We start from the raw sequence: 19621 nt of genomic DNA, 5'->3' as shown, positions 1-19621 counted from the left end.
AGCATCCAAATACAATTTGACATAAAAATTAGAGGTCGACCGATATTGGTTTTTACCGATACCGATAGCTAGGTTGGACCACACTGGCCGATACCGATTAATTAACCGATAGATTTTGAAAATGGATATTGAAGGGCAACTAAAATAGTGCTCTACGATTTAAAAAAATAAATACTAAACCATACTTTGTAAATGAATAAAAATATTAATATTAATTATAAATTGATCATTAAAGTTATTTCATAGTTCATTAATGTTAACAAAATGAACTTCGAAATTTAACAATATATCAGTAAATGTTGAAATTAACACTTTAACAAGGAACAACACTTCTATTCTACAGCTTTCATCAATCTTAGTTGATGTTACAAATGGGCTCATTGTAAAGGGGTGGGAATCTTTAAATTTTAACATTTTTTTATTATATAAGCAGGCTACTTTTTAAAACAATTACTTATTTAAAATTAGTGTTCTTTAAGTGTCGGCAAGTTTACAGAAATAGTTATTGTTTTTTTCTTTTTCGTTTGATTATTACTGATGAGATCAGACAGTGGCTGCTTTAACAGGCTGCATTCAAACGAATGCAGATCTATTTCGATGTATCAGATATTTTGTCCTGCTCTGAAAACATAACTGACTGTGTGTACATCAGTTTCGTATAAAAGTATTTGAAAATCCAAGTGCATTTAACCGCATCTGCAATCAAGCTTTTTAGGATGAACAAACACAAAGAGCAATTGAAAGTCTGTCAGTGCATCTACTGCATTACAAACGGCAGAAATGAAGGCACATGTAAAGTCAAAAACTGCGATTGATAGCTCACACGGTCAAACAATACACACTTATTAGCTCACTGTTGAAATTCTGTGCAATGAAGCCAGCCGCGTTTCTGGCGCGCACGCCTGCCATATGCGGGAAAAACACACGCTCATTGAAGAGAGGATTGAGATGCGTCTGAGAATCTATTTTTCACCCACCCTTAATGAAACCGAACAAAAGTGCAGCGCTGCGTTGCGCGGACAACTCGCAGGTATCACACACACAGGACGCGTTGTATAGTTCAAGCATAAATCTAAAACAGTTTATTTAATCACCAAACGGGCAAATGTTTACTTCAAGAATGATCAAAAAGCGGCAAAGGTTAGTTTAAACATGAAACGGAAAGAGAAAGTGCGATCTATATTGCAGCCATTTCAGAAACAATTTCTTTTCTGTTTTACATTTATGTTTAAATATGATTTGTTTTTGTTTTGTTTCAGTTTAATATGTTAATTACGAAAGAAGTTTGTGTAATTTGTAAATGTCATAAAGGACGTGGTATGAATTGGACGGCAATACGCCAGGAGAATTGGAGAGGGTCAGACACAATTTTTGACCACTTCGTACGTTTTTATTTGTGGAAAATCCCTTCTTTAACGAATTTCGTTTTGTATTATTTTTATCTTAATTTTTAATAGATATTTTTGTTGATCAGTAATTAAAATCAAATAGGAACAGGAAAATGGCATTGTGAAATAAAGTGCGTAACAAGATGCAAACTCACCATGCTTCAACGGCCTGAAGAAAAGGCTAAAACATAAATTATAGCTCTATATTAAGCATACAGACTTAATTAGAGCTACAGAAATACAAATAGTTTGCTTAAATGCACAATACTTAATTTTCCAGCCCAGGGTCAAGTCTTTATGAATGATGTAGGACAGATGTGTAATGTAAAACTAAGGCGCGCTGTGACTGATTTTGTCGGCTGAATGAACACAGTTTGCTTTCTCATGTCTTTAAATCTGCAACTTTGCTGGCTAAAAATATGAACAGCTGGATATAAATCAATACAAATATATGGTAACAATCCTGGCATTAAACATTGGTCTGGGGCTTAACCTCTCATACTCTATGACAGCGGAGCGTGAGCCGCTTCAGCAAAGAATGCAACCCGGAAAAACCATCGGCAAGGATTTTTGCCGATAACCGATAGTTCGGCCAATCAACTATTGGTGCCGATTAATCGGCAAAACCGATACATCGGTCGACCTCTAATAAAAATACAATGCCTTCATCTCTTCCTCATGTTTTCTTCATGACCGCAGACAGCTTAATAAACACAAGCTGTTTCTTAAATGTAACACACTACCAGTCAAAAGTCTCTTCTGCTCACCAAGCCTGCATTTATTTGATCCAAAGTACAGCAGTATTACTATTAAAATATATTTTAAAAAGTAATTTATTCCTGTGATTTCAAAGCTGAATTTTAGCATCATTACTCCAGTAACATGATCCTTCTGAAGTCATTCTAATATTCTGATTTGCTGCTCAAAATATTTATTTTGTTGAAAACATCTGAGTGGATTTTTTTTTTCATTATTCTTTGTCAAATAGAAAGTTCAGAAGAACAGCATTTATCTGAAATATAAATCATTTTTGATCAATTTAAAGCATCCTTGCTCAATAAAATTATACATTTCTATACTTTCTTCTACATTTGAAACTATATTCAAATAGAAAACAGTTATTTTAAATAGTCAAAATATTCCAAAATGTTTTTTGCAGACATAGTGAGACTTCTATAAAAATAATTAAAAATGTATTGTTCAAAAACGTTTGACTGGTAGTGTACTTTCCTCTAACATAAACAATGACTAGATAATCATAAACTTAATTTAATATTAAAATACGAGAGTTTAAAAGCAAATCCGATACAAATTCACAAAAAATGTGACCACTGCACGCACGCTAGATTGTCTGAAATATGTAATTCTAGCAAAATTAAACAAAGGGTTATGCTTGGGCACAGTCATTTTATCTGTCAAACAAAATTATGTTGTTTTTGCAAAATCTTGGATTGTCATAAATATTTAATTCCAGACTTTTCTCAGCATATATAAAAATAACATGTTTTCCACACTGCAGAGTACTGTCCAATCACGCTACAAACATGCATCTACACTCTAAGTGATCCAAACTTTAACCTTTTGGAATGATTGGGGTCTCAAAACGATATTGTTTAAAATAAGTCATTTTACTTCATATTAGGTTATGATGTATTATATTTTTGGGGGATGTTGACTTGTTTCAGTGTTGTGGATCACTTAAGGAGGTCCATGCTGAATTATATAATAAATAGAAAAAGAAAAATGAACATAACCTTCATGCAATTTCCAAGGTATGGATTGCTTGAAATTCGCCAGGCACTATTTCATGAGTCACTTCACTCAAGTCTCTGTTCAAGGTAAACACAGTCAGCTTTAGAAATGCATGCAACAATTAAAGCTGTAGTAACACTGGGTTACTGGGAGAAAAAAATGCAAACATTGATTGTCCATTCACCAGCTCCCTTTGCTGCCCAGTTGAGGTGAATATGTCATAAAGTGCAAAACACCTAGTTGCGACGTCACATTGAATGACCTTCAGTCTCACGTTTTGAAACGTTCTCAACGCACTTCATTGACATCTTGGTTGCGGTTCTGATTGACGTTGTTGTTGTGGTTGTGAAGTGCCTGGTTGCGGTGGTGTCTGTGGAGTTGGATGGCGTTGGCCTCAGGTATGTCGATGGGTTCGAATGTGCTTGGAACAAGAGGCATGAACTGTCGGAATATGCTGACACTTCCGTGCCAGAAGGTGGGCTGAGGGAGCCGGCCAGCTGGGGTCCAAGATCGAGTAGAGGGGTCGTAGACCTCCACCACGTCAGATAGCTCAAAAGTGTTGTCATAGCCACCGGACACATAGAGTCGACCGCCCAGAGCTGATACACTGCCTCCAACATGAACCTGTGGAAGGTGAGGCTTTTTAGTTATCTGTGTGAATGTGGGTCAATAGCCCCTTTCACAAAGTAATACCGGTAAACTGTCGTAAAATTACAAGAACTTTACCCGTAAATAAAAAATGCGGTATTCACATAGACAACGACGTTTCGTCTTCTTATCGGTAAAGCACCATTCGCACATCAGTTTCAAAATACCGGTAAATTCAATGACATCATTAACTAGAAATGGTTGAAACATTGAGTGTTTTTGTTGTTTTCATTTTGGTGAATATATTATATTATATTATATTTTATATATATCCCTGTTTTATGAACATGTTTAATTAAATGTTTTATATTTTTTGAGAGTGATACTTAATTAAAAAATTAAAGCAAATTAAATGATTAATTACAAAATTAAAAGAAAACATTACGTAATTTTGAATACTTTGCTATTATTATATAATTATTTCTTTTAAAAAATACAACATTTTTTAATTTTATATAATATATAATATAAATCTATATAATTTTTTATTAATTAACAAAGTAAATAATAATATATGTGTGTTTTTTTAATATATAAAACCACTTTTTAATATTTGAAAACTTTTCCTGCCAAATCCAGGATATGTGGAAAAATCATAGTCCACCCAACATGCAGAAATGTGCAGAAAAACACATAAAAGAGGAAATGATATCATAGAGAGGACCCTTATATACCCTCATGATTGGTTGAGGTCAATCAGTCCCATAAAATATTCAATTTCTCATGCTAATTTTTTATTATTATTTTTTTTAGAGTTAAAGGTCCACTGAAGTGCCTTGAAACACGCAGCGTTATTCTGTGGTGACGTACTTTTAACTGAAACAAAAACATATCGCCCAGCCCCGCCCACTAATTTTGAATAGCCAATAGCGTTCCATTAATATCTGCTCCGGCAAGAGCCGTTGAGCTCGGTAAAGCCGCATTTGTAAGCTTATGACAGCCACAGACTAATAAATTACCCCACAAATTCAATATGAAACTTGCTAAAACGAAACAGTGATCATTATCATGCTGAAGCTGTGTAATTTAATAAATGCCGACCGCACATATGAGCGCTTATGATCTGCTCCGCGTCTCTGTGTAGGGGGGCGGGACACTACGGACTCTAGAGAGCATTTGATTGGACAGAACGTTTGATGAGAAACTGAAGTGCACGGTGATATCATCCAAATCCTTGATTCATATTGGCGGAAGTGACGAGACTGTGAGTTTTGAATGCCCATATCTTGTAAACGCAAATGTTGTCTTTGTTTTGCAGCACACTAGCTTATAGATCACCTTAGGGCTAATATATTCATACTAAAAGCCAAAAAACTTCAATTTTGATTTCAGGGGGACTTTAAATAAACAAAGTAAGTTAAATTTACCCTTCGAATTCAAAATGTTTTCACTCACTGGCTCTTAATGCATTGTTTTTCCTTCTGGAGCATCAGTGAGTGTTTGAACCTTCTGTAATAGTTGCATATGAGTCCCTCAGTTGTCCTCAGTGTGAAAGGATGAATCTCAAATCCATAATCATTGTTCAAATACACAAAAATGCTGAAAAACCAAGCAATTTGTGGGACCTGAAGGATTATTTTAAAGAACAGCAGGCAGTTTAACTGTTCAGGACAAACAAGGGACTCATGAACAACTATCATGAACTAACAGCTGTGGATCATTCAGGTAACAACACAGTATTAAGAATCAAGTGTTTTAAACTTTTGGTCATTTATATAAATTCAACTATTATTTTCTCTTGTGGACTATATATAAATGTCTTTCATGTGAAATATTTTATTCAGGTCAGTACTTAAAAAAAAAAAAAAAAAAAACCACACATGCATTTTATATGCTCCAGTATATTTTGGTAAAATAATTAACATTTTGCAGATTCTGCAAGGTGTATGTAAACTTTTAACTTCAACTGTACATCAACACTTAAAATAATCAGATAATTTGACCTTTTCCTTACAAGGTCAGTTCAGATTTTAAAATGTCATGAGGTGCGACTCCCCGAAAACTTAAAAAAAAAAAAAAAAAAATCATGATATTTGTAGAAAATGTTTTGCCCTTTAGCAAACTTCCAGATCATGTGGATTACTATTAAAATCACTCAATTTCGAACTGTAAAAATTCTACATAAATAAAAATACTTAACAACAGTAAATGTGATCCCACCTTAAAAGAGTGAAACAAGGTAAAATTCACATACCTGTGTCATGGGACTAATCTTATCCCATTCGTTTTTCTGTGGGTTGTAGACATCTACTTCTGCTGAATCATCCCTGAAACACAACCATTTTCATTAAAAACATGGACAACTCACTTCCTTTATCATTTCTTTTTTTCTATATATCTTTAAAAACTGGATATTTAAAATTTTGGGAAAAAACTGAGCACCTCACCTTACAAAGTAGATCAGCCCATTTAGAGTCACTGATTTGGGGGCAAAGGACCACGGAGGCAGTTCTCCACTGTTCACTAGTGACCAACGGTTGCTTTCAGCATCGTAGCATTGAATTGCCATTGTGTCCTCTCCGGTTAAAGAGCCAATGGCGTAGAGACGTCCCCTACATGCTGTAGTAGAGCAGTTATCCATTGGATGTGGCATGGGTGGAAGTGCCTCCCAGCAGTCTAGAGTATGATCATAGCGCTCTGTGCTGTCAGAGGCTACCACATAGAGTTGACCCCTTAGGACGCAGGAGCTGTGGTACTCTCTGGGTTTCAGCATGGGGGAGACCTCGGTCCACTCGTTCACACTGGAGTTGTATCGCCAAACACAGTCATACAGGCGTGATCCATCTGAGCCACCTGTCATAAATCAAGCAGGTTTAAAAGCTTAAACACAATACCAAACAACCACAAATAGACGAGATGTTTTTTCGTATCATTTATCAATCCTATTTTTCAAACCTGGCTTCACACATAGACTTAGATTGTGTCACTTTTCAGGGTTACTGCTATAAATAGGGATAATTTGGGATTATTGAAAGGTTAGTTACCCAAAAATGAAAATTCTTTCATTAATTAATTACCCTCATGTTGTTCCAAACCCGTAAGACTTTAGTTTGAACGCAAATTAAGATATTTTTGATTAAATCCAAGAACTCTCTGACCCTCTATAGACAGCAAGGGTCCTTCCACATTCAAGGCCCAGAAAAATACCAAGAACGTCGACAAAATAGTCACATCAGTGATTCAATCGTAATTTTATGAAGCTACGAGAATAATTTTTGTGCGCAAAACAACATAACTTTATTCAACAATACTTTTTGTTTTTTTGTGCACAAAAAGTATTCTCGGGCTCGTGGATGTCACTATTTTGTCTGTGTTCTTGGTACCTTTCTGGGCCGTGAATGTGGAAGGACCTATAGAGGTTCAGAGAGCTCTTAAATTTTATAAAAAATATCTTAATTTGTGTTCCAAACACAAACAAAGGTCTTACAGGTTTGGAACGATATGAGGGTGAGTAATTCATGACAGATTTTTCATTTTTGGATGAACTACTCCTTTAACGATCGCTGAAAAAATACCAGGATAAAATGTTGTTTGATTTTGTTAACGGTACCCGTGTTGCTTGATTACAGAATGAATTACTTCAATGAGTCAGTTCTTTTTAGTGAATCAAACATATCTTAAAACTAAAGGTGTGGACATATTAGTAAAATTTCAGCAAAAAATATTCATTTTGTGTGGCAAACTATGAAGCACAGCTTTAAAACAAGTAGCTTTCTTGAACCGGTTTTGAAATCTGCATAGAGATATATTTCACCCTCACAAAAAAATTCAAATCATGTGGATTCCTATTGAAATTACTGGAGTTAGCCTGTGAAAATGACTATGGTAAATGTGACTGCACCTAAACTGACTTTTGCAGTAGGTTGTTTTTTCATTTCCACAGGTTGAAGTAACCCCATTAACGTGTATTTTACTCCCCGGTGCACGATTTTTACCTGGAGAACCTCCCCAAAACGTGAGCAATGTTAAAGGGAATCCCAGGTATTAAGACTTGTATGGCTTCATATAACGAAATTATGTCTCTTACTGAAATATGTAGCAGAAAACCCATGAAAGACAAAAAAACTAAAAGAATCCACATTGTTTCATACATATTTTGGACTATGGGGGTGCCAATATTTTAAAGACATTAAATGGCTGCACCTTGTGAGGTACTTGCTATTTTTACCTCAACTCAGAAAATAAAATACTGATACAATGACCACAGCTACTGAAAGAGCTTACAGGTGGCGATGGATAGAAGCGTAGGCTCAAACCAAATTCTGTACAAATGAATTTTCCCCACTAAACATCTCCAGATATCAAGTGAAATCTGTGGTGAGAAACTTCTTCGGTGGTTGCAGCGTGATGACAAGCGTCTGCATGTTTACATCCTGCCAGGATGGCATCTAGCATTCCTTGTCTCTGCTCTTTGTAAGCCGTTTCAGTAGCTGTGGTCTACATAAAGCCTCAATGGCTTCAGGGCTAAAGTGAAGAAAACAAAGTCACAAATGCCTTCAACCACAAGCATCTTCCCATTCTATTCTCCTCTTCTTATTGCTAGGAAAGCAGTAAAGATTCATTACTTTTCTTGTTGCCTTTCAACTAAAAATTACAACCAAAAGCCACACAATGTGGCATTGTATCAGTTTTTCTTTTTCAGATTTGCTTATTCCGAGTTTTGATGTGGTAAAAATAGCAAAAGGTAGCGCCAGTAGCTCACTAAGTGCAACCATTTTACGTAACCGAAATAATGGTGCCCCTTTTCATGGGTTTTCTACTACATATTTCAATAAGAGACATCATTTATGTTATATTAAGCCACACAGGTCTTAATACCCGGGGTTCCCTTTAAGGCTTGTTATAGGAATCGAGTTAAGTGGAACTGGAACCGGAACTCATGAATTCCTTAGTCAGTGCTCAGTCACCTTTTTAAACACCACTTACATAACAGCAAAGAACACTTATAATAGAAGTAGCATTTAACTGGATGATATTGGTTTCTCGATTGAAACAATGTCCCTTCCTGAAGGTAACGTTCATGTCACTTGAAATCACGTTGGCCACTGCTGATCTGGCAGGACATTGTGTCCTATCACCACACTCTTACATAGCCGAATACACAGGGGTTTATTTATACATCGGCTGCCATGTTGTAAACAGTTTGGAAAGCAGGACACTCTGAGCCTGCTAGAGGATTTGTGGTTTCTTCAATTACCTTAGCATGAAATAATTATGGCACAAGTTGTACTTGCAGGAAACATTGTCATTGTACTAACCTGTCACGTAAATATCATTGCCCAGGGCGGCTATGCTGTAGCCACCTCCAAGGTGGTCTGGGAATTCTGCTAAGTATCTCCACTGTCCAGTGTGTGGGTTGTAACAATCCACAGTAACAAGCTCATCACAGTCTTGATCACATCCTCCTACCACCACCAGAATCTCCGCCAGGCCGGTGGACGGACGTGGGCGCATTCGATGACTGGGTCGGTCATGGCGGTCATATTCGTAAGACTGAAAGCTGCGTGCCTCGCTAACTAACCGCAAACAGGCTGGCGACAAGTAGACCAGTGGATCACTCTCCACATGGGCCAGAAGGTAGAAACGGCGAACAAACGGCAGGCGTACTTGCTGCAACAACTCAGGCCAGTAATGCAACCGGTGCTGCAAATCAGCTTTAACCCAGCGCACGGCAATCTGGTACGCCGTTTCTTCCTTATCCACACACAGTCCGTCATCAGACACAAACTCCAGTAGCCTCTTCCAAGAAAGCCGTTCAAAGTCCATACTCTTTGCCAGATCCACGATGTTCTTCAGCACGAAACGGCGAGCACTTGTCGCTAGTTCCCGGCATGCGTAAGCCTCTGCGAAGTCCTGGATCTCCAAGCAGTTGGAAACATCAAGTCTCTGCTCCAGGAATGCGCAACATGCTTCTTTGACAGATGGGAACTGGAAGAGATCTGCTGTCTTGAGCAGGAGGTCCACGTTGTCGTGTGTGACGGTCACGCGACCCGTGTAGCAAAAGTCCACAAGGAGGCCCAACAGTTCAGCCGATACTTCGTGTAGCACCACACGGTCCATGACGCTCTCTCGCAGTGTACCGGCAAACATGGCACGGAAGTAGGTGCTGGCAGCTGCTAGCACCGTTCGATGGCAGTGGAACTCTTTGCCTTCAGCACACAACGTGACATCGAAGAACTTGCGCTCGGCGCGGAGCTCGTGGATGCCGCGAAGCAAGTTGACAGCATGCGCCGTGTCGAAGAAGGGCAGCATAGAGGGCTGCGTTTGTAAAACTGGTTTCTCCATAGCTTAGTGTATTTCTCTTGGCGTATGTCTGGTCAGAACTCTGGATTCATCTTTAAAGAGAGAACAGGAGTTGTATTAGTAGTTTTAAGTAGTAGTTTCTTATTTCACTTTGTAAAACTAACTAAACAAGTTTTTTTAAAACAGAAAACCCCAAGTTTTAGCCTACCTGTGTATCTTCTCAAAGCGTTTAAATTTGTAAAAGGGACAAGGTAGCTTCTAGAACCAAATATCGTGTGGTTATGACGACGTGTGCAACCGTTGGTCTCTTAAGAAAGCGTGCTTGTCCTGTCTGGTCTATAAATACACCAGCAGTGTCCATTTTCACAGGCTGGGTGAGGGGGGGTCTCCGCACACCCTTAAGCTGTGCTTACTGGAAATTACAGAAACTTCTCCACTCTGAGTAACTCCTCGCACAGCAACAAATCTAAAGGTAGTTCAGCCAAAAATAAAACTGTGTCATCATTTACTCAATATCATGTCATTCCATTTCTGTTTTCAATGAAACACAAAAGAAAGAATAATCAAGCTGCTCAAGTACATGAATTGTGAGTCACAGAAGTAGTCCAAACAAGCTGTGCGCTATATTCTGAGTTTTCTGAAGCTGTATGTGAGCTTTGTGTGAAAAAGAATGTTGTTGTTTACTCACATTGTTAAATTTTCTTCTGTCATCATTCTCAAATCTTATTTGCAGATAATGTGCCCACACTAAAGGCCAATTCACACCAAGAACAATAACTACCGTATATTAGCATCCACACCCCAGATAATGTTCTGTTTATTATAAGTGTGCTGTGCCCTGCAGTTAGGAGCTGCATGAACAAGGAGGTGAGTAAATTATCAGGAAATTTTCATTCTTGAAGTGAACTAACCCTTCAAGTTCATTAAAGTCAAGTGAATTAGTTTGTCATTAATTTTTATCATTCATGTTTTTATCATTCATCAGCTGAAAAAAAAATGTTTTAAAAGTATTCCAACAATATTGTTCCTCTGTTCTAACTGTGGTCTAAACTTCCATATTCTCATAGAATAAGAATAATTATTAAAACTTCATAGTTGTAGTTAGCAATTTAGCTATGGTCATTTGTGTGAATGTGAATGTATGCACATTTTGTTTGTTTATCACACAAAGCTATTGTATGATTTCAGAAGACATGGAAATAAATAGTCATATGGACTACTTTTATGATTTTTTTTTTCATTTGGCAATATAAATTACCATTCACTTGCATTGTTTGGAAAAGAGCAGCTCTGACATTCTGCTTAACATCTACTGTTGTGCTTCACAGAAGAGGTTAAGAAATATGAATGATGTGAGGGTGAAATAATAATTGACAAAACCTGTATTTTGGCTACTTCTTTTAAAGTAAGACAAACTAATTCTGAATTATACAATATTCTTCTTTCATAAAATAAAAGAGCGTTCACTCTGTTTAGTTTCAACAACAGTCACAATGCAGGTAGTTAAAGTAAGAGTTTTTTTCAATGTTGGTGCGAGTCTAAAATAAAATGGCATTTCCATGTACAGGGTCAGGTATCAAAGCAGGTTGACAAACATACATGGCTCCCTGAAGGCATAACACAAGGACAGCTTATACTGAAGAGCCATGTGACATTCCATGCAGTGATACACCTATGCAGCAGGCAGCTTAGTGAAGTTTTATGATAGTTGCCTCATCAATAGGGATGAGAGAGAGGGAGAGAGAGAGGGGCCCCAAAGGGTCAACAACTGCAGAGAAATAGAACAGCAAAGCTCTACAGTTTTCAGTGAGAGACCTACATTATGCATAGCAGAGCTGAGGAATAATGCATTCATTTGTGCATGTACTGGGTCCCTGAGAGGCTGGGTATTTTTGGAATGCATTAGATGCCAATATATGTTCTTCATAATGCAGTGTCTCAGTTCTGCATTTGTATCTATCAGAGAATTACTTGAACAATTATAATTTTTATTTCTATTTTAATATATAGGCCTATAAGGCAGCTGTTTTCATCATTGGTAATAATAAAAAATGCTTTTGAATAGCAAGCCACTATATTAGAATAACTTCTAAAGGATCATGTGAAACTGAAGACTGGAGTAATGGCTGTAAGTTACAATATATTACAAATATGTTATTTTAAATTCTAATAATACTTTACGATATTACTGTTGGTCAAATAAATGCAGCCTTGATAAGAGCATAAAAGACTTAAAATATATTACAATAACAATATAATGTTCTTATAACAAACTAGCAATTCATGAATAAGCTTTGCATAAATGAGCACAGAATTTTAGTAGGTCATATTTATAAAGCAACCATCTTGTTCCTCTCATACCTGCTGTGTATTAGGCAACTTGCATACCACAGTGCTTACTAGTAGTCTGTTTACAAGTCAGTCCGAGAATAGCATGGCTGACAGTGACCGACACTAGACTTCTCCTGACTTACTGTCCTGCCATGTCAATAAGGTGTCATGATCTATAGTTATGAGATATGAGTCATGATTCTACACAGGAAACCCAACTCTGTGACGTAGCATATTAACATTAGGGCTTTCTAAATCCTCTAATTATTTAAAATGGTGGTTTCAACTTATGTCACACTTTGGTCAGTTACACGGATGCGTGGCTATAATGGCGATACTCGGATGTAAACAATAGCATGGATTGCATGGTTAATGTACAACTGAATATGCTGTTCTGCTAATTTATGCTGTCTAAACCATGGGAAAAAAAACATGTGGAAGCTGGAAAATCATATAGAGAAGGACTTATTAAGCAGGAAAAGGCACAATATTTTGAAAATAAACTAAAGTTAACAGGTGGTAAATATACGTACAAGCTGTATTAAGATATTAGCTTAATATTTCACCTAATATTGTTGTCAAGATTCTTGGCCTGGAAATCCTGGTTCGGTCTGGCCAACCAAAAATGCCTTGTGTTCCTCAGTTTTTTGCACTCTAAAGTAGTAGAGTAGTTTACCTTCAGAACAAACATTTACATATAATGTACTCACCAATTTACATATAATGTACTCACCGCCTTGTTATCCAAGATGTTCATCTCTTTTTTTTCTTCAGTTGTAAAGAAATGATGTTATTTGAGGAAAACATTTCTGGATTTCTCTCCATATAATGGACTTCTGTGGTGCCCCGGCCCCGAGTCTGAACTTCCAAAATGCAGTTTAAATGCAGCTTCAAAGGGTTCAAAATGAACCCAGCTGAGAAGGAAGGATCTCATCTAGTGAAACGATTGGTTATTTTCTAAAAACATTTACAATTTATATACTTTTTAATCTCTATACAGAGGACACACAGAGCTAGTCAAGATGAGCATTTGAGGTTGAAAAGTATATAAATTTTAATTTTCTTTAGAAAACAACCGATCGTTTTGCTAGATAAGACTCTTCTTTCCTCGGCTGAGATCGTTCAGAGCCCTTTGAAGCTGCATTAAGGAAGTTCAAACTCCGGGGCACCATAGAAGTCCATTATATGGAGAGAAATCCAGAAAAGTTTTCCTCAAAAAACATAATTTCTTTACCGCTGAAGAAAGAAAGACATGAACATCTTGGATGACAAGGGGGTGAGTACATACATTATCTGTAAATTTTTGTTCTGAAAGTGAACTACTCCTTTAATTTGTTATAAATTTTGGCAGTCTACAGTACTTCAAATGTTTTTCCTGTTCTGACAGATAAATACAGCCCAAAACATGATTATAATCTACCCAGCAGAAATAATATGCAAAATTCAAAACAAGTTTTGTTCGATTTAGTGGCATTGTTTACGCTCAGTGCTGCCAATATGTCCGTCTGATGATGCGTCGTGAAAACACTCTACTATAAGTGTAACAAAATCATTGTAAAATATTTATACATAGCTAGACTGAACTCCACATTTTATTTGTCTGCATAGTGTACCATTTATATCTTGCAACCAGTGGACCAAATAGTAGTAAGTATCTTCTTTGTACACCTTTAGAATAGCAAATCCCTTTATGAACCCCTCCGGGCCCCTCTTCCATCTGCAGAGCCATTGTACACCCTGTTGTGTTTCTCTAACCCACCGATGGCCTGCAATCTAATGTTGCACCTGGCTGAAAGACGCCCATCATAACACAGCTGCTATGGCTCTGCATTCCAGCACAACAGACCCAAAGGAGCTGAGCAAGTTTGGGCCCTGGGACAACCACACTCTATATAGTCAGATAAACCAGTCCTCAAACTATCACATTTATACTGAGATAGGATTTGTCTCTTTGGTGAGAATCACACACACACACACACACACACACACACACACACACACACACACACACACACACACACACACACATATATATATAGATAAACATTTCTCCAAATTATATATAGTCAAAAAAACAAAACAAATTTGTTTACTAATTTATGGATCACAAAATAATTTACAATGTTTAGACCTTGACTGTTGATATTAAAGCTAGTTTTACCCTTTCATCAGACCTTTTTGCTATAGCCTATAGCCAGAAGACCTTCAAAAAGCCAGTCTATTTTGGGATTTGACCTGATGGTTAATGTCATGCATTGCTCATCTTTACCTACTGCCAACTACATACCAACGAGGCTTCGCGTAACAACGATGGTTCGTTTTTAATATATTTTTTTCCATTGAAAGCCACTGAAGTAATCACAAAGGTGTCGTGATCACTACAGAAACACGTGAAATCGTTTTCCGACACAATTACCGTCTGCAGTTTGTCTGCTTCGGTTGAGAAAAACAACACGAGAAGAAGCGTCACATTTTCTCCTTCATACACAGGCTGTTTCTGACGCTTTTCTACTTACCGAATCAAGCCGTTAACGATTTGGGTTGCTATCAGCCTCGGATAGTTTGAAAGATTGATATAATCTGTCCTATATCCTTATTTAGCGTTTAACTTTGCTAGTGTGTCTGTTTTGTCTTCGCTCATGTCAGCGCCATGACTCCGCATCATAAGAGAGCCTCATTGGACACTTGTGCAGCAGTTACATGGTGACGTGCTCTCTCAAGTTTGACTGTCCAAACTGTTGAACTGACGCCGTCGCACATGGATGGACGCTCATCAGTTGTAGATTGCATGTTCCCTTTCTGCATGAAACTGGTATGTTTGTACATGCTCACTAATGCTCAAATCTCTTTAAAAAGATAAGAGATTTAAGTTTTGTAATAAAGCGCTAAACAACGAAGGTACGGGGGTTATGTCGGTTTTGAATGAAAAGTCCAGTTGCACGCTGGCTTTCTCTAGCAGTGGATCATGTTCTGTTTCAAAAACGTAAATCTATTTATCCAGTAATAGACCTTTTTCACAGAAACCGGAAATACGCAATCACAAAGAGGAACAAATTGGATAAAGGATATAAATAGGGTGATCAGACGTCCCGAAATCTAAGCTGCTGTCCCGAATCCTGCTCTGATTGTCCCGAAAATTAAACTGGTCCGCAGCGAAAAAGTAAAAATGAATTTAATGACTTGTGCAGAGTTCCGTAAATACACCCTGGGAAAGACAGGAGTGCTGGCAGCAGTGAAAAGCTCTGCAAAATATGCTGATGTCGAGCCTCCACAACCTCGGTAGGCTATATAGCTCAAGTGTGAAGTTAGTTATATTGTTTCTATTAATTTAATTCATCTAGGCTATATGCACAAAGACAATACGACCTTTTTGTCCCCTTTTTGCTTTATAGAGTAGATGAAGAGAGCGCAAGTTGCAGCAGCCGTTAGGACAGTTGAAAGTGCAGGCAGAAGTCGCGTGAAGTCAGACCGGTCGAGGGCAAGGCACTGTGTTCAAAAATACTACTTCTATAGCCTACGTATAGGCTATATCAATTTATATGCATATGTAAATGTTAATTAAAAAAAAAAAAAAAAAAAAAAATTCCATTAACTTCAGTTTGAAGTATAAAAATGCCTAATGTTACTTCATTATATGTAGGCTACTTATTAATAAAAACATGAATTACACCCCCCCCCCCCCCCGAATTTCAACCAATCTCATCTGGTCACCCTAACTGAACCAGATCTTAAGGGAAGGGTGTCTAGAAGATCTTTTGAGAACACATTGTGTGAACCAAAACACGCCCAATGGTTGATGCACCAAATGACTGAAGGTAGATTTGGAGTCACAATTGATCTTAACATAGCAAATAAACGAGCAACTTTAGGTAGCTTGGCATGAAACACTGAGACAGTGTAAGGTTCTACATGGTTTATTAAAAGACAACTCAAACAACCAATCTCACTTCTCCACTGGAAACAGTTTGTCCAATAGTGGAGGTCCTCACAGCAACATCTCTTCCTAAAAAGGAGAAAAAGTAGTGAGAAAGGCCACGAAGTCACAAATCAAGTGGAAATAGTTACTGCGTGCACTTACTCTTCCTGCCACAGCTTTGCTCACAGGAGCCAGAAGAGGGATGGCACACCGCTGTACTGCAATGGATGAAGATCTGAAAGAGAAAAGGGTTAAGCCATAGAATCCATTAAAGAGTAATATTAGGGGTTCAGGAAGAGCTGAGAGCATACGGTTTCCTGCAGAGGAGCCAGTGATGCTGGATCAACAAATGTGAACATCTTGACAACAAAGCGCTTGTAGTGGGTTGGGAACTGAAGACCAGACGCTCTAGTCACTGGAACCAGTGCGGTCAGGTAACGGTCATCATAGTAAGGGCATCTGAAGAGGAAAGAGGCAGTTAGAGTGTTCCTCACAGCAGACTAGCTGGATAAAGACTGTCGGTAGACTCACCCATCAATCAGAAGATCCCACTGGGGTAGACTGAGTGGACTGGGGGTTGATGTCGCCCAACAACGTCCCAGCATCAGGACAAGGTTGGGGTCAGTCCTCTCCAGAATGCACACCTCAACATACACAGGCTCTCGCAGGACTTTCGTGACGGGATAATCAGCAGCACCGTAGTAGGACGTGTAGGCCTCATCCCCTGAGGAACACTGGGGTTTAACCACAGTCCACTGCAACCTGGACTTTAAGACTGAAGACAAGTCTTACCTTCTGCGCAACCTTTGGTGACACATTGGCCATTGGCCAGTCTAAGCTCCACTCTGAGAGGTCCAGGAGCAGCTACTGGTGGAGGTGCAGGAACACTGTTGACCTCCACAACCAGAGCTTCCACAGCAGTACCAGAGTACCTACACTGGAAGAGAAGCCTGGACAACAAACAGTCAACTTGTAGAGTTTGTCAGAGATGGTACTTAAGATAAAGGGTATGAGTCACCTACTCAAAATGGCTGTCTCTCGTGATGGAACCAAACGGACCAACGCCTACTTCATACGAGGAGGTCATTCTGTTTTCATACACCACATATCCACTGTCCTCCTGCAAATATGAACACTGTTGGCATCCAGCCCATCATAAGCCATGCAGAATAAAGCCAGAAGCATCTCCTCACCATCATGCTCGTGCCACATGCGGTGACAGGGAACTGGTATATAGCAAAGAAAGGTGTAGAGTCCACAGGAGCGCAAGGTGGTTCACTTCCACCCACTAGACGGACCGAATCCAGACTCAGTCGAGGCAGCGTAACATCTCTAGCCACCACTACCACAAACTGACCATCTCTAATACACTGGACAGTCACTGGAATGACATACAAGAGTAGATTAATGTGGGTAACAAACATTAACCAAATTTCATCAGATTCGAAACTCTTACCTGCTTTCCCATAGTAACACTGTTGTCCGTTAAAGCAGCAGTTGATAGCCTCACACTCAGCACCACTGATACCAGGTTGTCCACATTGGATCTGCTCATAATCAGCTACAGCACATTTGTCAACAGGCTCGGCCTTCACTGGCTGCTGAAGCTGAAACTTCTGAGGAACCTGCTGAGCAGATTGTTGTTGAGCTGACTGTTTAAACCGATGGTCAGACGGCTGGAACATCAGAGCTTGAGGATTCTGAGCTGGAAAACCCATTTGAGGAAGAGCACTGCAAAAAGAACAAGCCAAAACACATAGTGTTTGGAAATAACATAAATGCCACTTTCCTGCCATTACTAAACAACTGAGCATAGTTTCCGGAGGCCTTGGACTGCTATTTATACTCTGCAAATGAATAGTCGTTATCAACCACACCCCCTTTAATCAAGAACCATTACAGCTGCTCTGACTAATTAACTTTAACTTCACATTTGATTGGATGTTCTTGAACAACAGTGGCTGCATCTTACTTAATATTTTTGTCTTGATTCTAGTGAAAATTTCTACAAATTCCTAAGTTAAGATGCATTTAAAATGCATCTTGATTTAAAAATATTTTACTTACCCCATTGCCAGATAATTTTAACTGTTTCCAGGGAGAAAAAACTAAATTAAGTGCATTTTGCAAAAAACAAGATTAAATATCTTAAATACATCTTACGGGGAAAAACGCTGTTTTTTCCTGCAGCTGTGAAGTTTGAGATTTAGGCCTTTGTGTTTTTTCAGAAAACAGCCAAACATCACTGATAAGTGTTTCTTTTATAGCACTTTATCTATTTGTATCAATAGATTTCAATTACAATACATATTTTTAAGGCCAAGAGTTTTTTCTCCTACACTGAGCCATAAATCTCCACTTCAGCAGCACTTACACACACCACACTTTACATTTGTATTCTGTCTATATCCTGAAGGTTTTTACAGAGGGATTTGTTCATATTAGCTTGATTTTATACAACATTTTCTCCCCAAAATGGTAAGAAATACATGTTTTTTGTCTGTTCAAAGTTTTTTCCTGAATTATGGAGTGATGAAATGATATACCCCAAATTCCCTCTGTAAAAGCATTTGACACTATGTCAAAAAATTTAACAAGAATTTTGAAACTGACTTCATCCAGTGTTTAGATTTCTGGACTAGAAATGTATGCAAATAAACACATATTTCATATTATCAATGTAATCGATCAACTGGGTCAGTAAGGCGATAACTATTAGTTGTCTTTTTTTACCCTATTCACTGGCAGTGTCTCGCCTTAATTTAAGAATTTTTAGAAATTTTGACTAGAAACAAGATAAAAAAATTTCTTTTTTAAAAGATAGCCATCTCATGGGGGGTGGTGCAGATGTACATGATTATTGTCAAATGCTCATTAATATTCTTAAGGGATAACTATGAATATGTAGGAGTTCAGAAAGACTGGATTCAATAAAACAAAGAATTTTAAATAAGAGTACTGTTTTTTTTTTACGTACTTGAATTTAACATGTTGAGCCGGAGGAGAGCGCACCGGAGCCGCTGCGCACGCACTCGCATCCCGCGATCGTTATGTCCATCCACTGCATACATGCACGTGCTCCAGAGCACACTGCATTTCACTTCATCACCACTGAACAGCCATGAAGTTACAATAGCGCACGAATGATCCAACTCCTTAAAACAAGCTACAGGTGTCAAGAATCACAGAGGAACTTTTCCTTTTCAGCAATGGGATCAAAGTTACTGGCCTTAGTTCAGTGAATCGGCCCACCCTCTGTGTTCATCCCCTCTAGTGGCCCTCCATATGGGCAATGCTGCATAATTGGGGTCAACAGTGTGTGCCTGCATTGGCTGTTTCTCTA

The 19621-nt window shown here is 38.2% G+C and overlaps 2 protein-coding genes across 3 annotated transcripts; both read right to left on the bottom strand.

Annotated features, from left to right (window-relative positions):
* Positions 1–2042: 2042 nt before the first annotated feature.
* klhl21 (kelch-like family member 21) lies at positions 2043–15038 on the bottom strand. 2 transcript variants are annotated; one of them, XM_073823196.1, is made up of 5 exons: positions 14879–15038; positions 9047–10123; positions 6176–6581; positions 5983–6055; positions 2043–3764 (listed from the first exon to the last, which is right to left on the bottom strand). In XM_073823196.1, exons 2-5 carry the CDS (start codon positions 10071–10073, stop codon positions 3429–3431), a joined length of 1842 nt encoding a protein of 613 aa, XP_073679297.1. In that variant the 5' UTR covers positions 10074–10123; positions 14879–15038; the 3' UTR covers positions 2043–3428. The 2 variants fall into 2 exon arrangements, with proteins under 2 accessions (XP_073679297.1, XP_073679298.1); XM_073823197.1 differs by lacking the exon at positions 14879–15038 and adding an exon at positions 10240–10548.
* Positions 15039–16291: 1253 nt separating this feature from the next.
* LOC141291038 (zona pellucida sperm-binding protein 4-like) lies at positions 16292–18062 on the bottom strand. Its single transcript, XM_073823198.1, has 8 exons — positions 17735–18062; positions 17472–17659; positions 17301–17398; positions 17071–17228; positions 16810–17002; positions 16590–16737; positions 16441–16513; positions 16292–16365 (listed from the first exon to the last, which is right to left on the bottom strand). The coding sequence occupies exons 1-8, from the start codon at positions 17994–17996 to the stop codon at positions 16292–16294; spliced, it is 1194 nt and encodes a 397-aa protein (XP_073679299.1). The 5' UTR covers positions 17997–18062.
* Positions 18063–19621: the final 1559 nt, after the last annotated feature.

This window comes from Garra rufa, chromosome 18 (genome assembly GCF_049309525.1).
Source record: "Garra rufa chromosome 18, GarRuf1.0, whole genome shotgun sequence".
Lineage (NCBI taxonomy): Eukaryota > Metazoa > Chordata > Actinopteri > Cypriniformes > Cyprinidae > Garra > Garra rufa.
This window is presented reverse-complemented; position numbering and strand designations above follow the sequence as displayed.

What these genes read in the sequence shown, in the direction of transcription:
- LOC141291038 (XM_073823198.1), bottom strand. Translation starts at nt 17,996, where the DNA reads ATGGGTTTTCCAGCTCAGAATCCTCAAGCTCTGATGTTCCAGCCGTCT. An exon ending in ACGAGAGACAGCCATTTTGA is followed by an intron (nt 17,229 to 17,300) that starts GTAGGTGACTCA and finishes TTTGTTGTCCAG; the next exon opens with GCTTCTCTTCCAGTGTAGGT. An exon ending in GCAAAGCTGTGGCAGGAAGA is followed by an intron (nt 16,366 to 16,440) that starts GTAAGTGCACGC and finishes TCTCCTTTTTAG; the next exon opens with GAAGAGATGTTGCTGTGAGG.
- klhl21 (XM_073823196.1), bottom strand. Translation starts at nt 10,073, where the DNA reads ATGGAGAAACCAGTTTTACAAACGCAGCCCTCTATGCTGCCCTTCTTC. An exon ending in CAATGATATTTACGTGACAG is followed by an intron (nt 6,582 to 9,046) that starts GTTAGTACAATG and finishes GATTTATGACAG; the next exon opens with GTGGCTCAGATGGATCACGC. An exon ending in AGATTAGTCCCATGACACAG is followed by an intron (nt 3,765 to 5,982) that starts GTATGTGAATTT and finishes CACCTTCCACAG; the next exon opens with GTTCATGTTGGAGGCAGTGT.